This window comes from Carassius auratus, chromosome 8, assembly GCF_003368295.1.
Source record: "Carassius auratus strain Wakin chromosome 8, ASM336829v1, whole genome shotgun sequence".
Lineage (NCBI taxonomy): Eukaryota > Metazoa > Chordata > Actinopteri > Cypriniformes > Cyprinidae > Carassius > Carassius auratus.
The window spans coordinates 4,818,905-4,833,471 of NC_039250.1; the positions used below are offsets into that span (position 1 = coordinate 4,818,905).

Here is a 14,567-nt window from a genome sequence, read left to right on the forward strand (position 1 = left end):
AACAAGTAGTTTATGTGACACATTTTGTCTTGTCCTATAAGTGAAAACTTCCTGGTACGGTGGGACAGCACAGGCATGCCGAAAGAGATCGAAAAACTCAACAACCTTCCTGCACTCTTCACGGTAACAAAGATCAAAAGAATACTTTTCTCAGGTCTTTATAGTCCCATATACCACTGTTCAACAATTTGGAGTTAGACTTTGGAATGTTTTGCCCCCAAACTTTTGAATGGCATATCTAAAAACGAGAGAAACTGGATTTTTTTCCTCTTTGTGCTAATGAAACAATTTGAAGTGCTTCCCGCTGTTCTTCTTCTGTGGCGTCTCTGAGTTTAGGATCTGAGCAGCACTGACCTCATCAGACAGCGTCTCTTCCTGGTGTGTCAGATCATCCGTGTGGGCTGCATGGAGCTGAAGGAGGGAAAGAAACACACAGGAGGACTGAGGAGGCCGTTTGGAGTAGCAGGTTCTGGACTTAGAAATTTCTTCTTTATTGACAGTAGATGTATATTTGTACAGGGCCCAGAAGTTTCACACTTCATATTTGTCATTTGTTTAGAAACACCAACACACCTTAATGGTAAAAAATCATTTTGTACCAATAGTTTAGTGTTTGCAAAATTGCATGGAATTCTTATCAGTCAGATTTTCTAAACCCCGTGTTTGCCCATAGATGGACAGTTAGTTTGGTTAGAGGAATAATTCAATCATAATAACAGAAATGCTGAGTAGTTACTCACTCTGAGGCCATCTAAGATGTAGATGAGTTTGTTTCTTTATATGAAGAGAAATTCACATCACTTGCTCACCAGTGGATCCTCTGCGGTGAATGGGTGCCGTCAGAATGTACCATTTACATATTTGTTTAGGAAAGAAAAAAAAGAAATTGTTTGTAAACGGTGCATAATCTGTGTGTAATGCTCTCCTGATTCAAACATTTCCACTGGAGAAAGCAATATTATATAGAGGCCTTATATTATAGCTAGATTTGAAAAATGAAATTAAGCAAGTCCTTGATGGATTTGTTTCTTACAAACATGCAGCTTTTTGCTTCACAAGCTGTTAACTGGTGGTGTGGATTATTGTGATGTTTTTATCAGCTGTTTGGACTCTAATTCTGTTGGCACCCATCCACTGCAGAGGATTCATTAGTGATCAAGTGATGTAATGCTACATTTGTCCAAATCTGTTCTTATGTACAAACTTGGATGACCCAAGGGGACAATTTCAGCAAATTTTCATTTTTAGGTGAACTGTTCTTTGAAATTATTCCACCTCAAAATGACAATTCAGACAGCTTTACAGCTCATATAATGCACATCTTGTTCTGCTGACGAATGTAAGCATGTAAGTGCTTTAAGAGCAACCCCACAGACATTTCTCAGCTGTCTTGGCTGTTGGGTTTCATATCTAAGTGCATTGCTCCAAGGGAATTTTTGATCTGTTTTCGTGATCTTGAGGGATGAGTCAACTTCATTTTGTGTGGTAATAGATTTGAACCCTACAGATGACGTGTGGGTTTACAAAGGTTTAATTGCATCAAGAGAATCACACCTTCACTGCTTCTTTAGTATTTTGACAACAGCACTTTTACTCTTGTCCTTGTCGCTTTCAGCACTATCTCACATTGTCAAATATCTGAGCAAAAGACATTATTTATCCGTATTGCCAGTTTGTTGTTTTCTCAGTCAAGCTCATGCAGTGTTTCACATCTTATAGTGTTCTGATCTATTTTCCTGTTATCACAATTCAGTTTTAAGTTTTCAGTCTTGCAAGTAGCTTAAAAGATCAAACATTACTATTGTTACTTGTACTTTTGGTTTAACTCCAAAATGTCTTCTGAAATGATTACATTGTCAATAGATGTTTCTATCAAACCTAAAGGCGACCTGCATTTTCTGAAAATAGTGTTTCCTTTTTTGTTTCAAAAGGATGTTGTGTCAAATGTTTTTACCCTTTTTTTGCCGCTGAGTCACTGTACTCAATAACATCAGGTTGAATGCCTGCATTGTATTTTTCAAGATGAAAAAAAGCCATTTTTACCATGAGCTTCAAAGACAAAGCCTGTGGCTTTCTTTAACCTGAGCACAGGCAACACCTGATTCACGTCGTTGTGAACATGTCTGTCCGGTTTTCATGGTTGTTAGTGTGCAGTTAGAGAGCTAGAAGCCATTGCATCTAAAGGAATAGCTCACTCAAAAATGAAAATTTACTCCGGCCGTCCACGATGTAGATGAGTTTGCCTTCACTAAGAAATGGAGTATTACATTGCATGCTTTCAAATGGGTGCCGTCAGAATTTTAACTTTAAACCAAAGTTTCTGGCCAAATTAGTGGCAAATCCATAATAATGCTTCCTCTAGTATGCTGGGTCTGTGCATAACTTTTTCTCTAGAGAAAACAGTTTTATGGATAAAGGAATCATGTTTTAGACAAAAGTAGCAGTCTGAAGTAAAAAAAAAATAAAAAAAAAAATGCCGTAATGATGGATTTGTCTCTTACAAACGCGTTTTTTTCACCTCACAAGCTTTAATTGATGGACTGGAGTGGTTTGGATTTCTTGTGGACTATTGTGATTTTTTTTTTTATCAATATTTTGCACTCTCATTCTGACGGCACCCATTCACTGCAGAGCATCCATTGGTGAGTTAGTAATGTAATGCTAAATTTCTCCAAATTTTTTCTAATGACGAAAAAAACTCATCTTCATCTTGAATGGCCTGAGGCAATTAAGCAAATAAATTTGTTTTAGTGAGTTATTTTATAAATTTTAATCAAAAGCAATTATTGGTAGCAAGTGTTTTAACAGAAAATGTGCCATTTTTCTTAACTGATTTAATAATTGCGGTTCCTGTAGATTCAGGATGAATCTCTTATCAGCACTGAAACACATTCTAAGAACTGTACAGTAGGAAGACAACATTTGCACCACATATCTCGCCTTCGAATACATCTAAAAACAAATACTTAGAAAATGCAAGATATTTGCTCTCCCTCTAAGGAAATGTGAACAGTATTGAATGTAGTAATTAAATGTAATGTATGTGTGGTTCGTATCAGCACTGGCCTGATGTTTCTTTGTGTCTGCAGTCATGGATATCACAGATATTGCTCATGGGAAAATTGATGATGATGATAAGCAGTATTTCATCCCGTTTCAACAGTGAGTGTGTCCTTTATGAGATTTCAACATCCTTCGTTTGCATGATAGCTGTCTCTGTTTTTTTGTTGTTGTTCTTTTCATGAATTATTGTTTATTTTTGGCAGAGTCCATCACACACTGTTACCCAGAGGCTGTATTTTTATAGCGTTTTTTTTCTTCAGCTTTGTCCTTCTCCTCTTGGACTCTCTTTTTCTAGGATTGCCATGGAAACATACATCCGTCAGAGGCAGCTAATCATGTCTCCTCTCATGCCGTCTCGTGTCATTGGCGAGAACGAGCCACTCGTTGCAGTCTTCAACAAGGTCATTGCAACGCGTGAGGTCAACCACAAAGGACAGGGTAATCCAGACCAATAGGCCAAGAAATTAATCTTTGCTGCTTGTCTCTGGGGAGAAATGTGACCTTGTGGAAGTTTCTTGGCTGTTTCTTGAACATTTGGAAGGTTTGAAAGAATGAAAGCAGGATCACTTTGATATTGTCAAACTGATTTGCATAGAGACCGAATAAGATGTGAAGATGCATGTCCTCCAGGATGGTTCAGCTGTAAATTTGAATATCATCCAATTTGAAAAATTTCACTCTGTTTTTAATTGGGAAGATTACTAGAGCTGTCACTAATGATCATCACCAACATGACCAGTTTAATAGTGTATGAAATGAGATTTTTTTTTCTGGTCACGTTTTGAGTCAACTTGGAGTTTTATTAATTTAGTTAATATTACACATTTATTTTAAATACTAGAAAACCTCATTGCTAAATTGGTCATGGTAATGCATTTACATACAGTTGATTTTAAAATAGACAATTCACTTTTTAAATATTTATAAAAGCACTTTTTTAATTGTGAAATTGTAAAAAAAAAAAAAAAAAAAAAAAAAACATTTCTATTTTAAAGTATTTTAGGAATATGTCGTAAAAATACCCTGCATATTAATTTCAGCATTCATGTGTACCTCTCACTTTCTATGATTATACATTTTATCTGCCTTAACACATATTAACACCTTAAACAAATATATTGCTTAACAACTAGAATAGAAATAGAATAGAATTTAGAATAGTCCCTCAAAATGAGAATGATGCAATATTCAGACAAAATAATCTGGATCACTGTTTGGCATGTAAATGAACAAATTTAGCTAATGTGTTTTATATTGAGTTTGTAATTTTTGTTGAGAAACTTGATTTCAATTTCAACTTAATTTTACATTTCTTTTTTAAGAGGTATATATTCTTTTCTTTCTAATTTTAGTTTTTCATTTGTTTTTGGACATATTAGCCATTGATCCTGCAAGGCTTTATTTTGAGAGATTCTGCTCCCTCAGGGCTTGAGTTTGTTGTTGACGAGACCCGTCTGACCTTATAACTCCATGTTTTTGCTCTCAGGTTTGTTTGTGACCCTAAAGCTGCTCCCTGGAGATGTGTTTCAGGTTCAAAAACATTATCCTCATTTTATGGATCGCACAACAGCTATAGTCAGGAAAATGGGCTTTCCTGAAATTATCCTGCCAGGTTGGTCTGCACATCTGTCTGATCGCAACGTCTTCATCTTAATAGCAGTGCTGTTAAAGTTTTTCTGACCCTCAAAGACCCTCTTTAGTAAATCCATTTGCAGTTGTCTTTTCTTCCTTTTCTTCCAATGACCATTACTAGACAGCTGAAGAACATACATCTAGTTAATGCTGTGATGTCTCTACAGGTTATGTAAGGAATGATATATATGTTACGCTGCTACAAGGAGAATTTGATCGCGGCAAGAAGAAAACCCCCAAAAATGTCGAAGTTATTATGAGCGTGTTGGATGAAGAAGGAAATCCCATGGAGGTACAGAAACTCTGTAACATTAAATATTAACTAACATTAATGTCTGGGCGCAATTAGGAAATTCCCACACCATCGCTTAATAAAGTGTACTTTCTTGTGAATTCGTGATTTAATACAAATGTCACAAGGAAAAAGTTTCAGTTAGATATATTTGTGTCAAAAAACATGGGATTACACTGGCTTAACGCTTTAGGAAATACCACCAAGGTCATTTTAATATGAATAAAAAAACACCTTCTCTCATTCCATTGTCCTCCGTTCTTCTCGTTTATGTTGACTTACAGTTTTCGCTTTCGCTCTTTAGCATTGGCCGCTCTTCCATCCCTTTATGTGTGTGTTTTGACAGCAGAACTGTTGCTGCCATAAAAACATTGCAGATCTTTCTCCTTCATGAAACGGCTGCTGTCTTTAAACGTCCAAACACACAGCACAGAAAGCTTGGTACAGCGCTGTTCTTGCCAAATGCTATTTTCAAGATATAATGCACATGTCCTGTTTACCCTCATGAACACAAAAGACTACAAGAAACTCATTCTGAAATGCTTTCCTAAAAGAGAGATTTGAGCTTGTCTTTTAGTCTTGATGTTGTTTTATATGGTGCACATTATGCAACACAGTTTCCTTTAACTCTTTAAAGTTGTGTGCTGCCAGTTGAACTTTTACTGCTGCGAACCACTTACTGTACGAGAAAATAGAAACTATTTTTCCACATTTTCATTCTCTCTTCAGAAAGCCATATTTCCTGGAGTTGGTTATGAAGGGATCACTGAATACAAGTCTGTCATCTACTATCAAGTCAAGCAGCCCTGCTGGAATGAGACGGTTAAGGTACAAAAACAGGACGAAAACAAAAGCAAAGACATCTGGGTTTAGGTTTCTGATGTGTTGAAGCTAAAGTCCCTTTCATATCAATCACACCAGCCTTCTCTAATGTAAAGTGCCAATCTACAGTGCAACCCTGTATTACGTAGCTTGCAGATCAAGTGTTGTAACCTATTATTCAAATTATTCAAAAACCACATACAGTAAGAATGATTTATATCAGCTGTTTATATGTATGTAGCGTGTTTAGTTTAGTTTTAATGACAAAAATAAATATGAATTATGTATAATTTAACTTACAATCTGCAACACAAATTTTAAAGTACTCAAAGAAAGACATTTAATTTCAAAGTAATTTTTCATTTTTTATAAAATCCTTAATTGTCACTGTTTGGATGTAGTGAAACACTCACAGATATACCTAATAGAAAATAGGCATTTATTTCTTTCATGGCTGAGAATTTAACAAATAGTTGTAATCTCAATCAGAGGAATGTATAAAATATATATTTTTGTGGTGTTTAATCTTCTGATTAAGTGGAAAAATAAAAGTTCTACAAAATGCATCATATTTTGTGAGGAAGTGTGACATACTGTAATAGAGCAAAACAGTCACTATTTTTGGAATTGGCAAAATAAAATGACTGAGAAACTAGTACTGGATTAATTGTGCAACTAAAGTTGCATGACTGTGTGAAATGCATATCATCAGAGAGTATGTTCTCTTTTTTTGTAGTCGCCAGGATTTTTTCTCATTTTAAGCTCAAATATGTTCTGTCTTCTATTTGATTGCACTATTTTCACTGCATACACCTGCCAATTTATTGCTGCCTAGCAAGAAAAAAATCAAATTTCTGGCAAAGTTTTTCATGTCAAGGTCGATGTGCTAAGAAGAGCATTGATGCCCTCGACATGAGACTTAAGTGCTACATCAGGGTTCATATTAATTAATTCTCTTCTGTCCGTCAGGTGGCCATTCCCATTGAGGATGTGTGTCGATGTCATCTGAGGCTCACCTTTAGACACAGATCTTCTCAAGATTGTGAGTCTCATAGAGACATTCACAGAACCTTATAGTAGATGGCGCTGAAGTCGCTAGAACTGTGTTTCGAAGCTAAGAGCTATAATACGTGTTTTCTTTTGTGTTTCCTTAATGCATTTCTGCAGGGTTTCTCAACTTTTTAATGCAGGTCACGTTTGTAGTGTGCATTTCACTTTGTATTTTATGCACAAGAAAACCTGCATATTTTGCTTGTAAGTCCAACATAGGGCAAAAAAATGTATGCTTAAAAAAACGTCTTATATATTTTTTAACTAGTTAAGTCTATATAAGCTGGAGTTCATACAGATCTCACTTTGACCCCATTAACATTTGTGCTGACCCCAGGTTGAGAAGCTTGCGCTATTGTTTTTCAGTTGAGTATCTTTGTGCTTACATTTCTGTAGCTAGAGATAAGTCCGAGAAGCCTTTTGGCATGGCTTTTGTTCGCCTGATGAAGTCGGATGGCACCACACTTCCAGATGGAAGACATGAACTCATTGTCTACAAGGTGGGCATCTTTAAGGAATGTTCTTGGTTTAGTCTGCAAAATAAAAAAAAGTGCTCTGCATGTTATGATGGATTCAGTGTCATATAATTGCCTAATGACATTCAGTTTGACACATTTCCAGTTTTATATCCAGTTTTACAAATTTGTTGCCATGAAAACATAATACTTAAAATGTAAAAGTGGCAAGAATAACTTTACAGCTCAAATAATGTACACATTTTAACATAAAATTTGTGTTTTTGTAAAATTAAAAGCTTTGCATTTCTGTCACTTTTTTGTCAAATTATGTTTTTGTGGCTATATTACTAATTCATTGATCCAGATTAGTTTTAAAAATGAAGCATTTTCTCCATACACTAGTAAAATAGAAAAGAAAGAATAGTACTTTAAAGTTGAATATTGGAAGGTTTTTGCTGCTTCATATTTTTGCTGAAATCTTTTCAGGATTGTTTGGTGAATAGGAAATTCAAAAGAAGGACATTTATTTGATATGTTTTGTAACATTATGAATGTCCTTTACTGTCACATTTATATACATTTTCTGCATTCTTGTTGAATGTATTAATTTCTGTCAAAAAAAAAGAAATGAAAATAGTTCCTTTGCTGAAAGAGTTTTGGTTTCTAAAATCATCTTGACATATGACTTCTTCATGTTGGTGCGATTGCTTCTATTATTCTCATTTGTAAGGCGTTTTGGATAAAGCGTCTGCTAAATGATTAAATGTAAAATGTAAATGTAATGTAGATCTCTTTTCTGAACTTCCCTTTGAAGCAGCAGTATCTGTTTCTACAGGTTGATGTGAAGAAAGCTGATGATGCCAAGACATATTTGACTCTTCCTGGCTCGTATGCAGAAGTGGAAGAGAAAGAGAGACAGACGGGAAAAGCCTTTCATCATGCCGGCATCATTCCCATCACCAAAGACAGCTTCCAGATCGCCTCCCTCACCTGTTCCACAAAGCTTACACAAAACGGTAAGATGCATTTCCTTTTATATCATTTTTTCCAAAAACAAAATTGAATTCATGTCTTTGCAAACCTGACATTTACTGATGCCTCTGCATTTTGACTTTAGATAGTAGATATTGTTTTTAGACACATTACTTCTTTTCCTCATGCTGTTGCGTAGCTTCTAAAAACAACGGGAGAGATGAGCGTAGATAATTACAAAAGTTTAATTTCGGCCAGAACTATCACTTTAAAAGCCACATGTAACCATATGAGACAGCCAAGTTCTTGTGTTAGTTGGCTTTTTTATAACTTTTTTAATTTCCTCTGACTCAGTTGACCTTCTGGGACTTCTCAACTGGAGATCAAACACTGAGAGACTTGAAGAAATTCTTCAGAAACTGATGGAAGTGGAAGGAGGAGAGATTATTAAAGTAAGGGTGTTAGAAAACACAACATTTGGCCATCTATAAAATGATGCTTTTATGATCTGAAGTTTTTTTGTTGTGTTTTCCTCTAGTTCCTGCAGGACACACTGGACGCTCTCTTTAATATCATGATGGAGACCTCTGAGGAAGAAACCTACGATACTCTGGTTTTCAATGCCTTGGCAAGTATTGATTATTTAACTCACTTTTGAGACATCCATCAGTTGCCAACCTATGTTTATGATGAGTTTCTCCAGTAATGGACAAATTTCCAGCCTGTATACATCTGAAAACTTATTAAAACTTAAAAAACGTATTAAATAACATATTTTTTGTAAGCTTTCGTTTAACTTTCGTGCAGTGTCCACGAAAGCCAAATGTTTCTAATTATCACAAATAGAAATTTACAAAACAAAGTTTATTACTTGTTCAGAACCTTAATCTCAGTGTGAGTGTTGCTCACTAAAAAAGCTTCCCACACATAATATATTAAAAATTATATTTAAAAAATATATTTTATTACTTTTCATTTATTTATATATATATATATATATATATATATATATATATTTTTTTTTTTTTTTTCACTTTATTAATTTAGTTTGTTTATTATCATTTTTTATATACATACTAATATGAAATGTATTATTTATATTAATACTAATAGTAACGTGAATACTATTTTATTACTTTCTATTCCTTTTTAGAGATTTTACTATTATTAATAATGACACTTAATATGAATAACATTACTTATTTTTATTAATAAAGAAAAATAGCAATTACATTTAAGTTCATATTTAATAATACAAATATTACAATGTCTAAAGAGTAAAATAGAAAATAGAAATATTAATGATGCTATTATATCAACAATCATATTGATATATACATTCAGTTAATACTACTACCACTATTACTACTAATATAATCTTGTGACAAAGTAATAAAATATTAATATTATTAATATTATTGTTAATATCAATAGGTATATTCCTTTTACATATTCATATTAACATCATTAAAGGGGTCATATGCCATTATGAACATTATTTGGTGTAATGAAATGCGTTTATGTGGTTTAAGGTTGTTGCTCCTCTATGCCCCGCCTTCTGAATCGCATAGATTTTTACAAAACTCATCGTTCTAAAAAGCGAGGTGTGCTCTGATTGGCCAGCTATCCAGTGCTTTGTGATTGGCCGAAAACCTTAAGCGTGTGACAGAAATGTTACGCCCCTCACCATACTGTGATGCCCTGTGTCCCAGCAACAAACGTAAACTTTGCTCTTTCTTTTCTAATCGTGATACTCGCTGATCACGCGGCTCTTTGGGACTAAATTATTGCAGAAAAGTTACACTAAAGTTACAAACTGCATTAAGAGCACTCTGCCGCATCATTGTGTGTTCATTAGTTGTGTGTATGAGTAACCTTAATGCCATAACACCCCACATCGCCATCTGCATGTGGGATGTCTTCCCCCTCACAGACACACAGGTCAGATTATTCCACCATGTGATGTGTGCTTGATGTCTACGAAATCCATCTTTTTTTGGGGTGAATTTGATTTATTTCAGCCACATTTTATGACAGTCCTTGAGACGTTTGTGCATCGTAGTGCTTTGAGGTTGTGCATCAAGTCAGAAAATGCAACAATCAAGTTTGTAATAATGACTTTTTTCCGTCTACTCGACCTTGGTTGCATAAAAAGCAAAAAAAAGTTAGTTTTTCAGAGGCTGAGAGTAAAATTAGATGAAATACAATTAAATTAGATTCTCTTCTGAAGAATCATTCAGAACAAGAGACATTTATTACAGAAGTCATTTTGTATTTAATGTTGTCTCACAACTTTAAGATATGAAGTTTATTATAAAATGAAGGGTTAGACCTTGTGTCTTTCCTTTATTTGTCCAGGTTTTCATCATCTCACTCATCGGCGACATAAAGTTTCAGCATTTCAACCCTGTTTTGGAGACCTACATTAGCAATCACTTCAGCGCTACTCTGGCGTACCAGTAAGAGTCTCGGTCTTTTGTGTCACAGTTCATGTGTATTAATACATCTTGGCCATTTTTGTCCACATTTAATTCTCACTCTGCCATCTCGCACTAACACTCTCACCTGTTCTCTGTATACACCTGTCCACAGTGATATTCTCGGTTGTGACCTGTACTGATTTGCAAGCATGCCGTAATTGCCTCGCTTTGCCTTGTCTGTTCACAGGAAGTTGACCAAAGTGTTGAATTATTTTGTGAGCCATGCTGAGAACCCGGCTCACACGGAGCGACTGTATTCGGCCTTGAAAGCCTTCAAGTATCTTTTTTGTTTCATTGTGCAGTCACGGATCCTCTATTTGAGGTAGGGACCGACTCTCATTTGCTCTCAGAAATAGCCTTGAGGAGGGCTTGATTGAACTTGTCCTTCATCTGACAATGCAAATGAAAAAGCAAAAGCAAAAAAAAAAAATATATACTTTAGAAAACACTCACTACTAATAAATCAGAACAAACACGTGGTGCTATTGTACCTCCTCCAAATGAAACACAGCAAAGCCAATTAAATTAAGAGCATTGTTCAAAGACATTTTTAATATGGTAAACTTATCTACAGTCCAGTCTGTTTACTGCATAATAAGATTACATGCATTCATACCCAGCATATTTATTGCTCAGTGTACAGATAGACCGACAGACAGACCTTAGTGCTGCTTTAAGGCAATAATCTCTCTTACTTTTGCTCATACTTGAAGTTTTAGAGTTGAATAAATGCCTACCTCATCCCACACTGTTTGTGCTACAGACAAAAATGATATGAAATCATTTTTTAACGCCCTGGCATCTACCCACAACACCTTACATTCGTTGCACTGATGTTTCCACTCAAATGTTCTTTAAAATTGTTCCTTTTTCTGTTTGTTGTTTGTCAGGTTTTATGGGAAAAGTGAAGATGGAGGGCAGTTTCTCGACTCCATTCGGACTTTATTTCTTTCTATCAGCAATCTGATGGACAGACCTCTGGATGAAGGAGTTAAGATAAAGGCAGGTTTCTACATCGATATACCGCATAGATGTTTAGAAGAAACGTTAAAGGATACCTTTGGTGAACAGAGAGATTTGGAAAATCCACTTTGATTTATTTTCAAAGAAATTAATACTCCTATGAATAAAGATGATCAAAAGTGACAGTTGAGATAAATTCTGTTGAATTTTTGTATTCATTGTCGATTAGAATGATTGCTTGTTGATTTGAATAATTTCTGAAGGATCATGTGACACTGAAGACTGGAGTAATGAAGCTGAAAATACAGCTTTGCTCGGAATAAATTACTTCTTAAAATAAACTCAAATAGAAATTGTATTTATGTTTTAAAATGTTTTGTGTTTCCACTATATATGTTGTGAACTTCCTGTTTATCTGCTTTTTTCCTAGGGAGCAATCTTGAAATATCTTCCCACCATCATCAATGACTTGCAGAAGGTCTTTGACGCTGTAGAGCTCAGGTAAAGTGAATAATGAATATCGCATTGCTGTCAAACATCTAGTCACCAGTTTATAGATTTGGTTTTGAAACAAATTTGTGGCATACTGTTGTTTACCATAATCTGAATAAATAAATACAAATGAAATCATATATATAATGCATAAATCATGGTTACAGTAACGCACTTATAATTGCTAATGAATTGCACCAGTGTTCCTGATGGTTAAAATACAGTAATGTGAAACTTGTATGCTTGATAAATCAGTGAAAACAGTTTATTATTTGAGCTGATTTTCGGAGGGTCTTTGGTGCTGTAGATCTTGACATCTTTAACAGTTTGAAGACCAGTGTAGTAGTGTATCTCAGATGAAAAAATTGATGTCATTGCTTATGGATTCTTCCTCTCTTACTTACGTTTTGTGTACAATGTTATTACTTAACATTTTTGAGGAAACCTTTCGTTCTCTCACAGTGTTCAGCTGGCGAAGTTCATTGAAAGCATTCCAGAATTTCAGATGGTGAGGCAGAAGCTGGGCTGTCTGGTGAAAATTGTTGAGAGTAACCTGTTCAAACAGCCAGGTAGGACTTGACAGCCGTTCAGGTCAACATATAATTCACACTAAAAGCTGTGTATCATCCACCCCTCTCATTTTCTCTCTTGTGCTTTTAGACTGCAGAGATGTTTTGTTGCCTCTGATCACAGATCAGTTGAGTGGGCAGCTGGACGATCGCTCCAACAAACCCGATCTGGAGGCTTGTGTCCAGCTGCTGAGCACCGTCCTGGACATGCTGGACTGCAAAGACATGGTGAGCTTGAAGCGGTTGAGCATCCCTAACAACTTCGGCAAGTTATGAGGAGTTTTATTTCTGCCTCAGACCATCTGATGAGCAAAACCGCAGGAGCCAAAGTAATTGGCTGGCTTTCTGCAATTTCCAGGAGTCAGGGAGTACAGGTTTTATTAGTCCACTGGGAAACAGAGATGTGCTTACACATTCCTAATCAATTATTCAGTCCGGGTTTTACAATAAGGCTCAGTCATTTTTACTTCCTCGCTGAAAATGCACACTGGCCCCCCGCTAAAAAAGAATGATAGATATTGATTTATCTATGCATTTTTAATATTTGATATAAATATAGATTTTATTTTGTTATATAGTACATGTAAAAAATGTGCTACAAAAGTTTGTGGTCGGGAATATTTTTGTAATACTTTGAAAAGTCTTTTATGCTCATCAAGGCTGCAATTTGATTGATTACAAATGCAATAGAAACAGTAGTTTTATGAAAAATTATTACACAGCTAATTTGTTTTCTATTTAAATGTACTTTAAAATTTAATTTATTCCTGTGATGGCAAAACTAAATAATTGATTAGAATTAAGTAAATAAAAAGAACAGCATTTATTTAAATGTTTTGTGAAAGTCTTTACTCTCACTTTTTATTAATATAATGCATACTTGCTGAATAAATGTATCAGTATCTCTTAAAAAAAAATGATTGTGAAGGGTAATAAATGTAATTTCTTTTTAATAAGTACATTATATTTAATTATTGTGTATTTATTTACTCTTATTTTATTTTCATAAAACATTAATGACTGCTTTGTCATTTTCAACACTTTCTTACATTTATATAATGCTGTAGCAAATTTTGTTCTCTTGTCAACTAGCTAATGTCGAACAGAAGTCACAATCTCAGAAAACCAGTTTTAGTTTGCAAATCTCAAAAATGAATGTGCAAGAACAATTAAATCAGTACTTTTATTCAACACACAAATGAAGCAGCACAACTCAATATTGACTAGAATTAGAAATGTTTCTTGAACATCATATCAGCATATTAAAATGATTTCTGATCGATCATGTGACACTGAAGGCTGGAGCTGTTCAGCTTTGACTTTACAGGAATTAAATGCTTTTTGAAATATATTACAAAACTGTTATTTTACATGATGATAATATTACACAATATTACTGTATTTATTAGTAAATAAATGCATCATTGGCGAGCAGTAAAGACTTGATCTGTCTACATGAGACTGAATGACTTTATATGCTTACAGACAGACTGATTTTTCAACCATGATGCATTTCGCTGGTTTGTTGATATGACTTGTGCATTCAAGATCGGTTGACATTTCGGTTGATATGTATTGAGACAGGCAGACATTTCAGGTCAGACTCTTGTGACTTGTGAGCATCTCTTTGCTGGAACAGTTATGCTGCAAATCTCCCAAATAAGGTCATTTGAAGTTGCACCGCTGTTTGTTTAAGAGAGGGAGTCATTTCTGGGTTCATTCTAGAATCCTTCAATGCATCTCATTCACCTTATTTACGCTTTCAGGGTCCCAC

General features: G+C 34.9%; 1 protein-coding gene across 1 annotated transcript in view; it reads left to right on the forward strand.

Moving 5' to 3' along the window:
• LOC113107035 (dedicator of cytokinesis protein 5-like) overlaps positions 1–14,567 on the forward strand; it is a 58,516-nt gene that overhangs the window by 10,280 nt on the left and 33,669 nt on the right. Inside the window, exons 9-27 of the mRNA XM_026269163.1 lie at positions 42–123; positions 337–466; positions 3,090–3,162; positions 3,359–3,501; positions 4,550–4,675; positions 4,863–4,987; positions 5,717–5,815; positions 6,779–6,851; positions 7,256–7,359; positions 8,153–8,333; positions 8,644–8,741; positions 8,828–8,917; positions 10,648–10,748; positions 10,957–11,091; positions 11,660–11,771; positions 12,163–12,233; positions 12,687–12,793; positions 12,885–13,021; positions 14,560–14,567. The exon at positions 14,560–14,567 is cut by the window's right edge and continues 88 nt beyond it. Of these exons, the coding sequence (XP_026124948.1) occupies positions 42–123; positions 337–466; positions 3,090–3,162; positions 3,359–3,501; positions 4,550–4,675; positions 4,863–4,987; positions 5,717–5,815; positions 6,779–6,851; positions 7,256–7,359; positions 8,153–8,333; positions 8,644–8,741; positions 8,828–8,917; positions 10,648–10,748; positions 10,957–11,091; positions 11,660–11,771; positions 12,163–12,233; positions 12,687–12,793; positions 12,885–13,021; positions 14,560–14,567 (1,995 nt within the window). The remainder of the gene's footprint in view (positions 1–41; positions 124–336; positions 467–3,089; positions 3,163–3,358; positions 3,502–4,549; positions 4,676–4,862; positions 4,988–5,716; positions 5,816–6,778; positions 6,852–7,255; positions 7,360–8,152; positions 8,334–8,643; positions 8,742–8,827; positions 8,918–10,647; positions 10,749–10,956; positions 11,092–11,659; positions 11,772–12,162; positions 12,234–12,686; positions 12,794–12,884; positions 13,022–14,559) is intronic.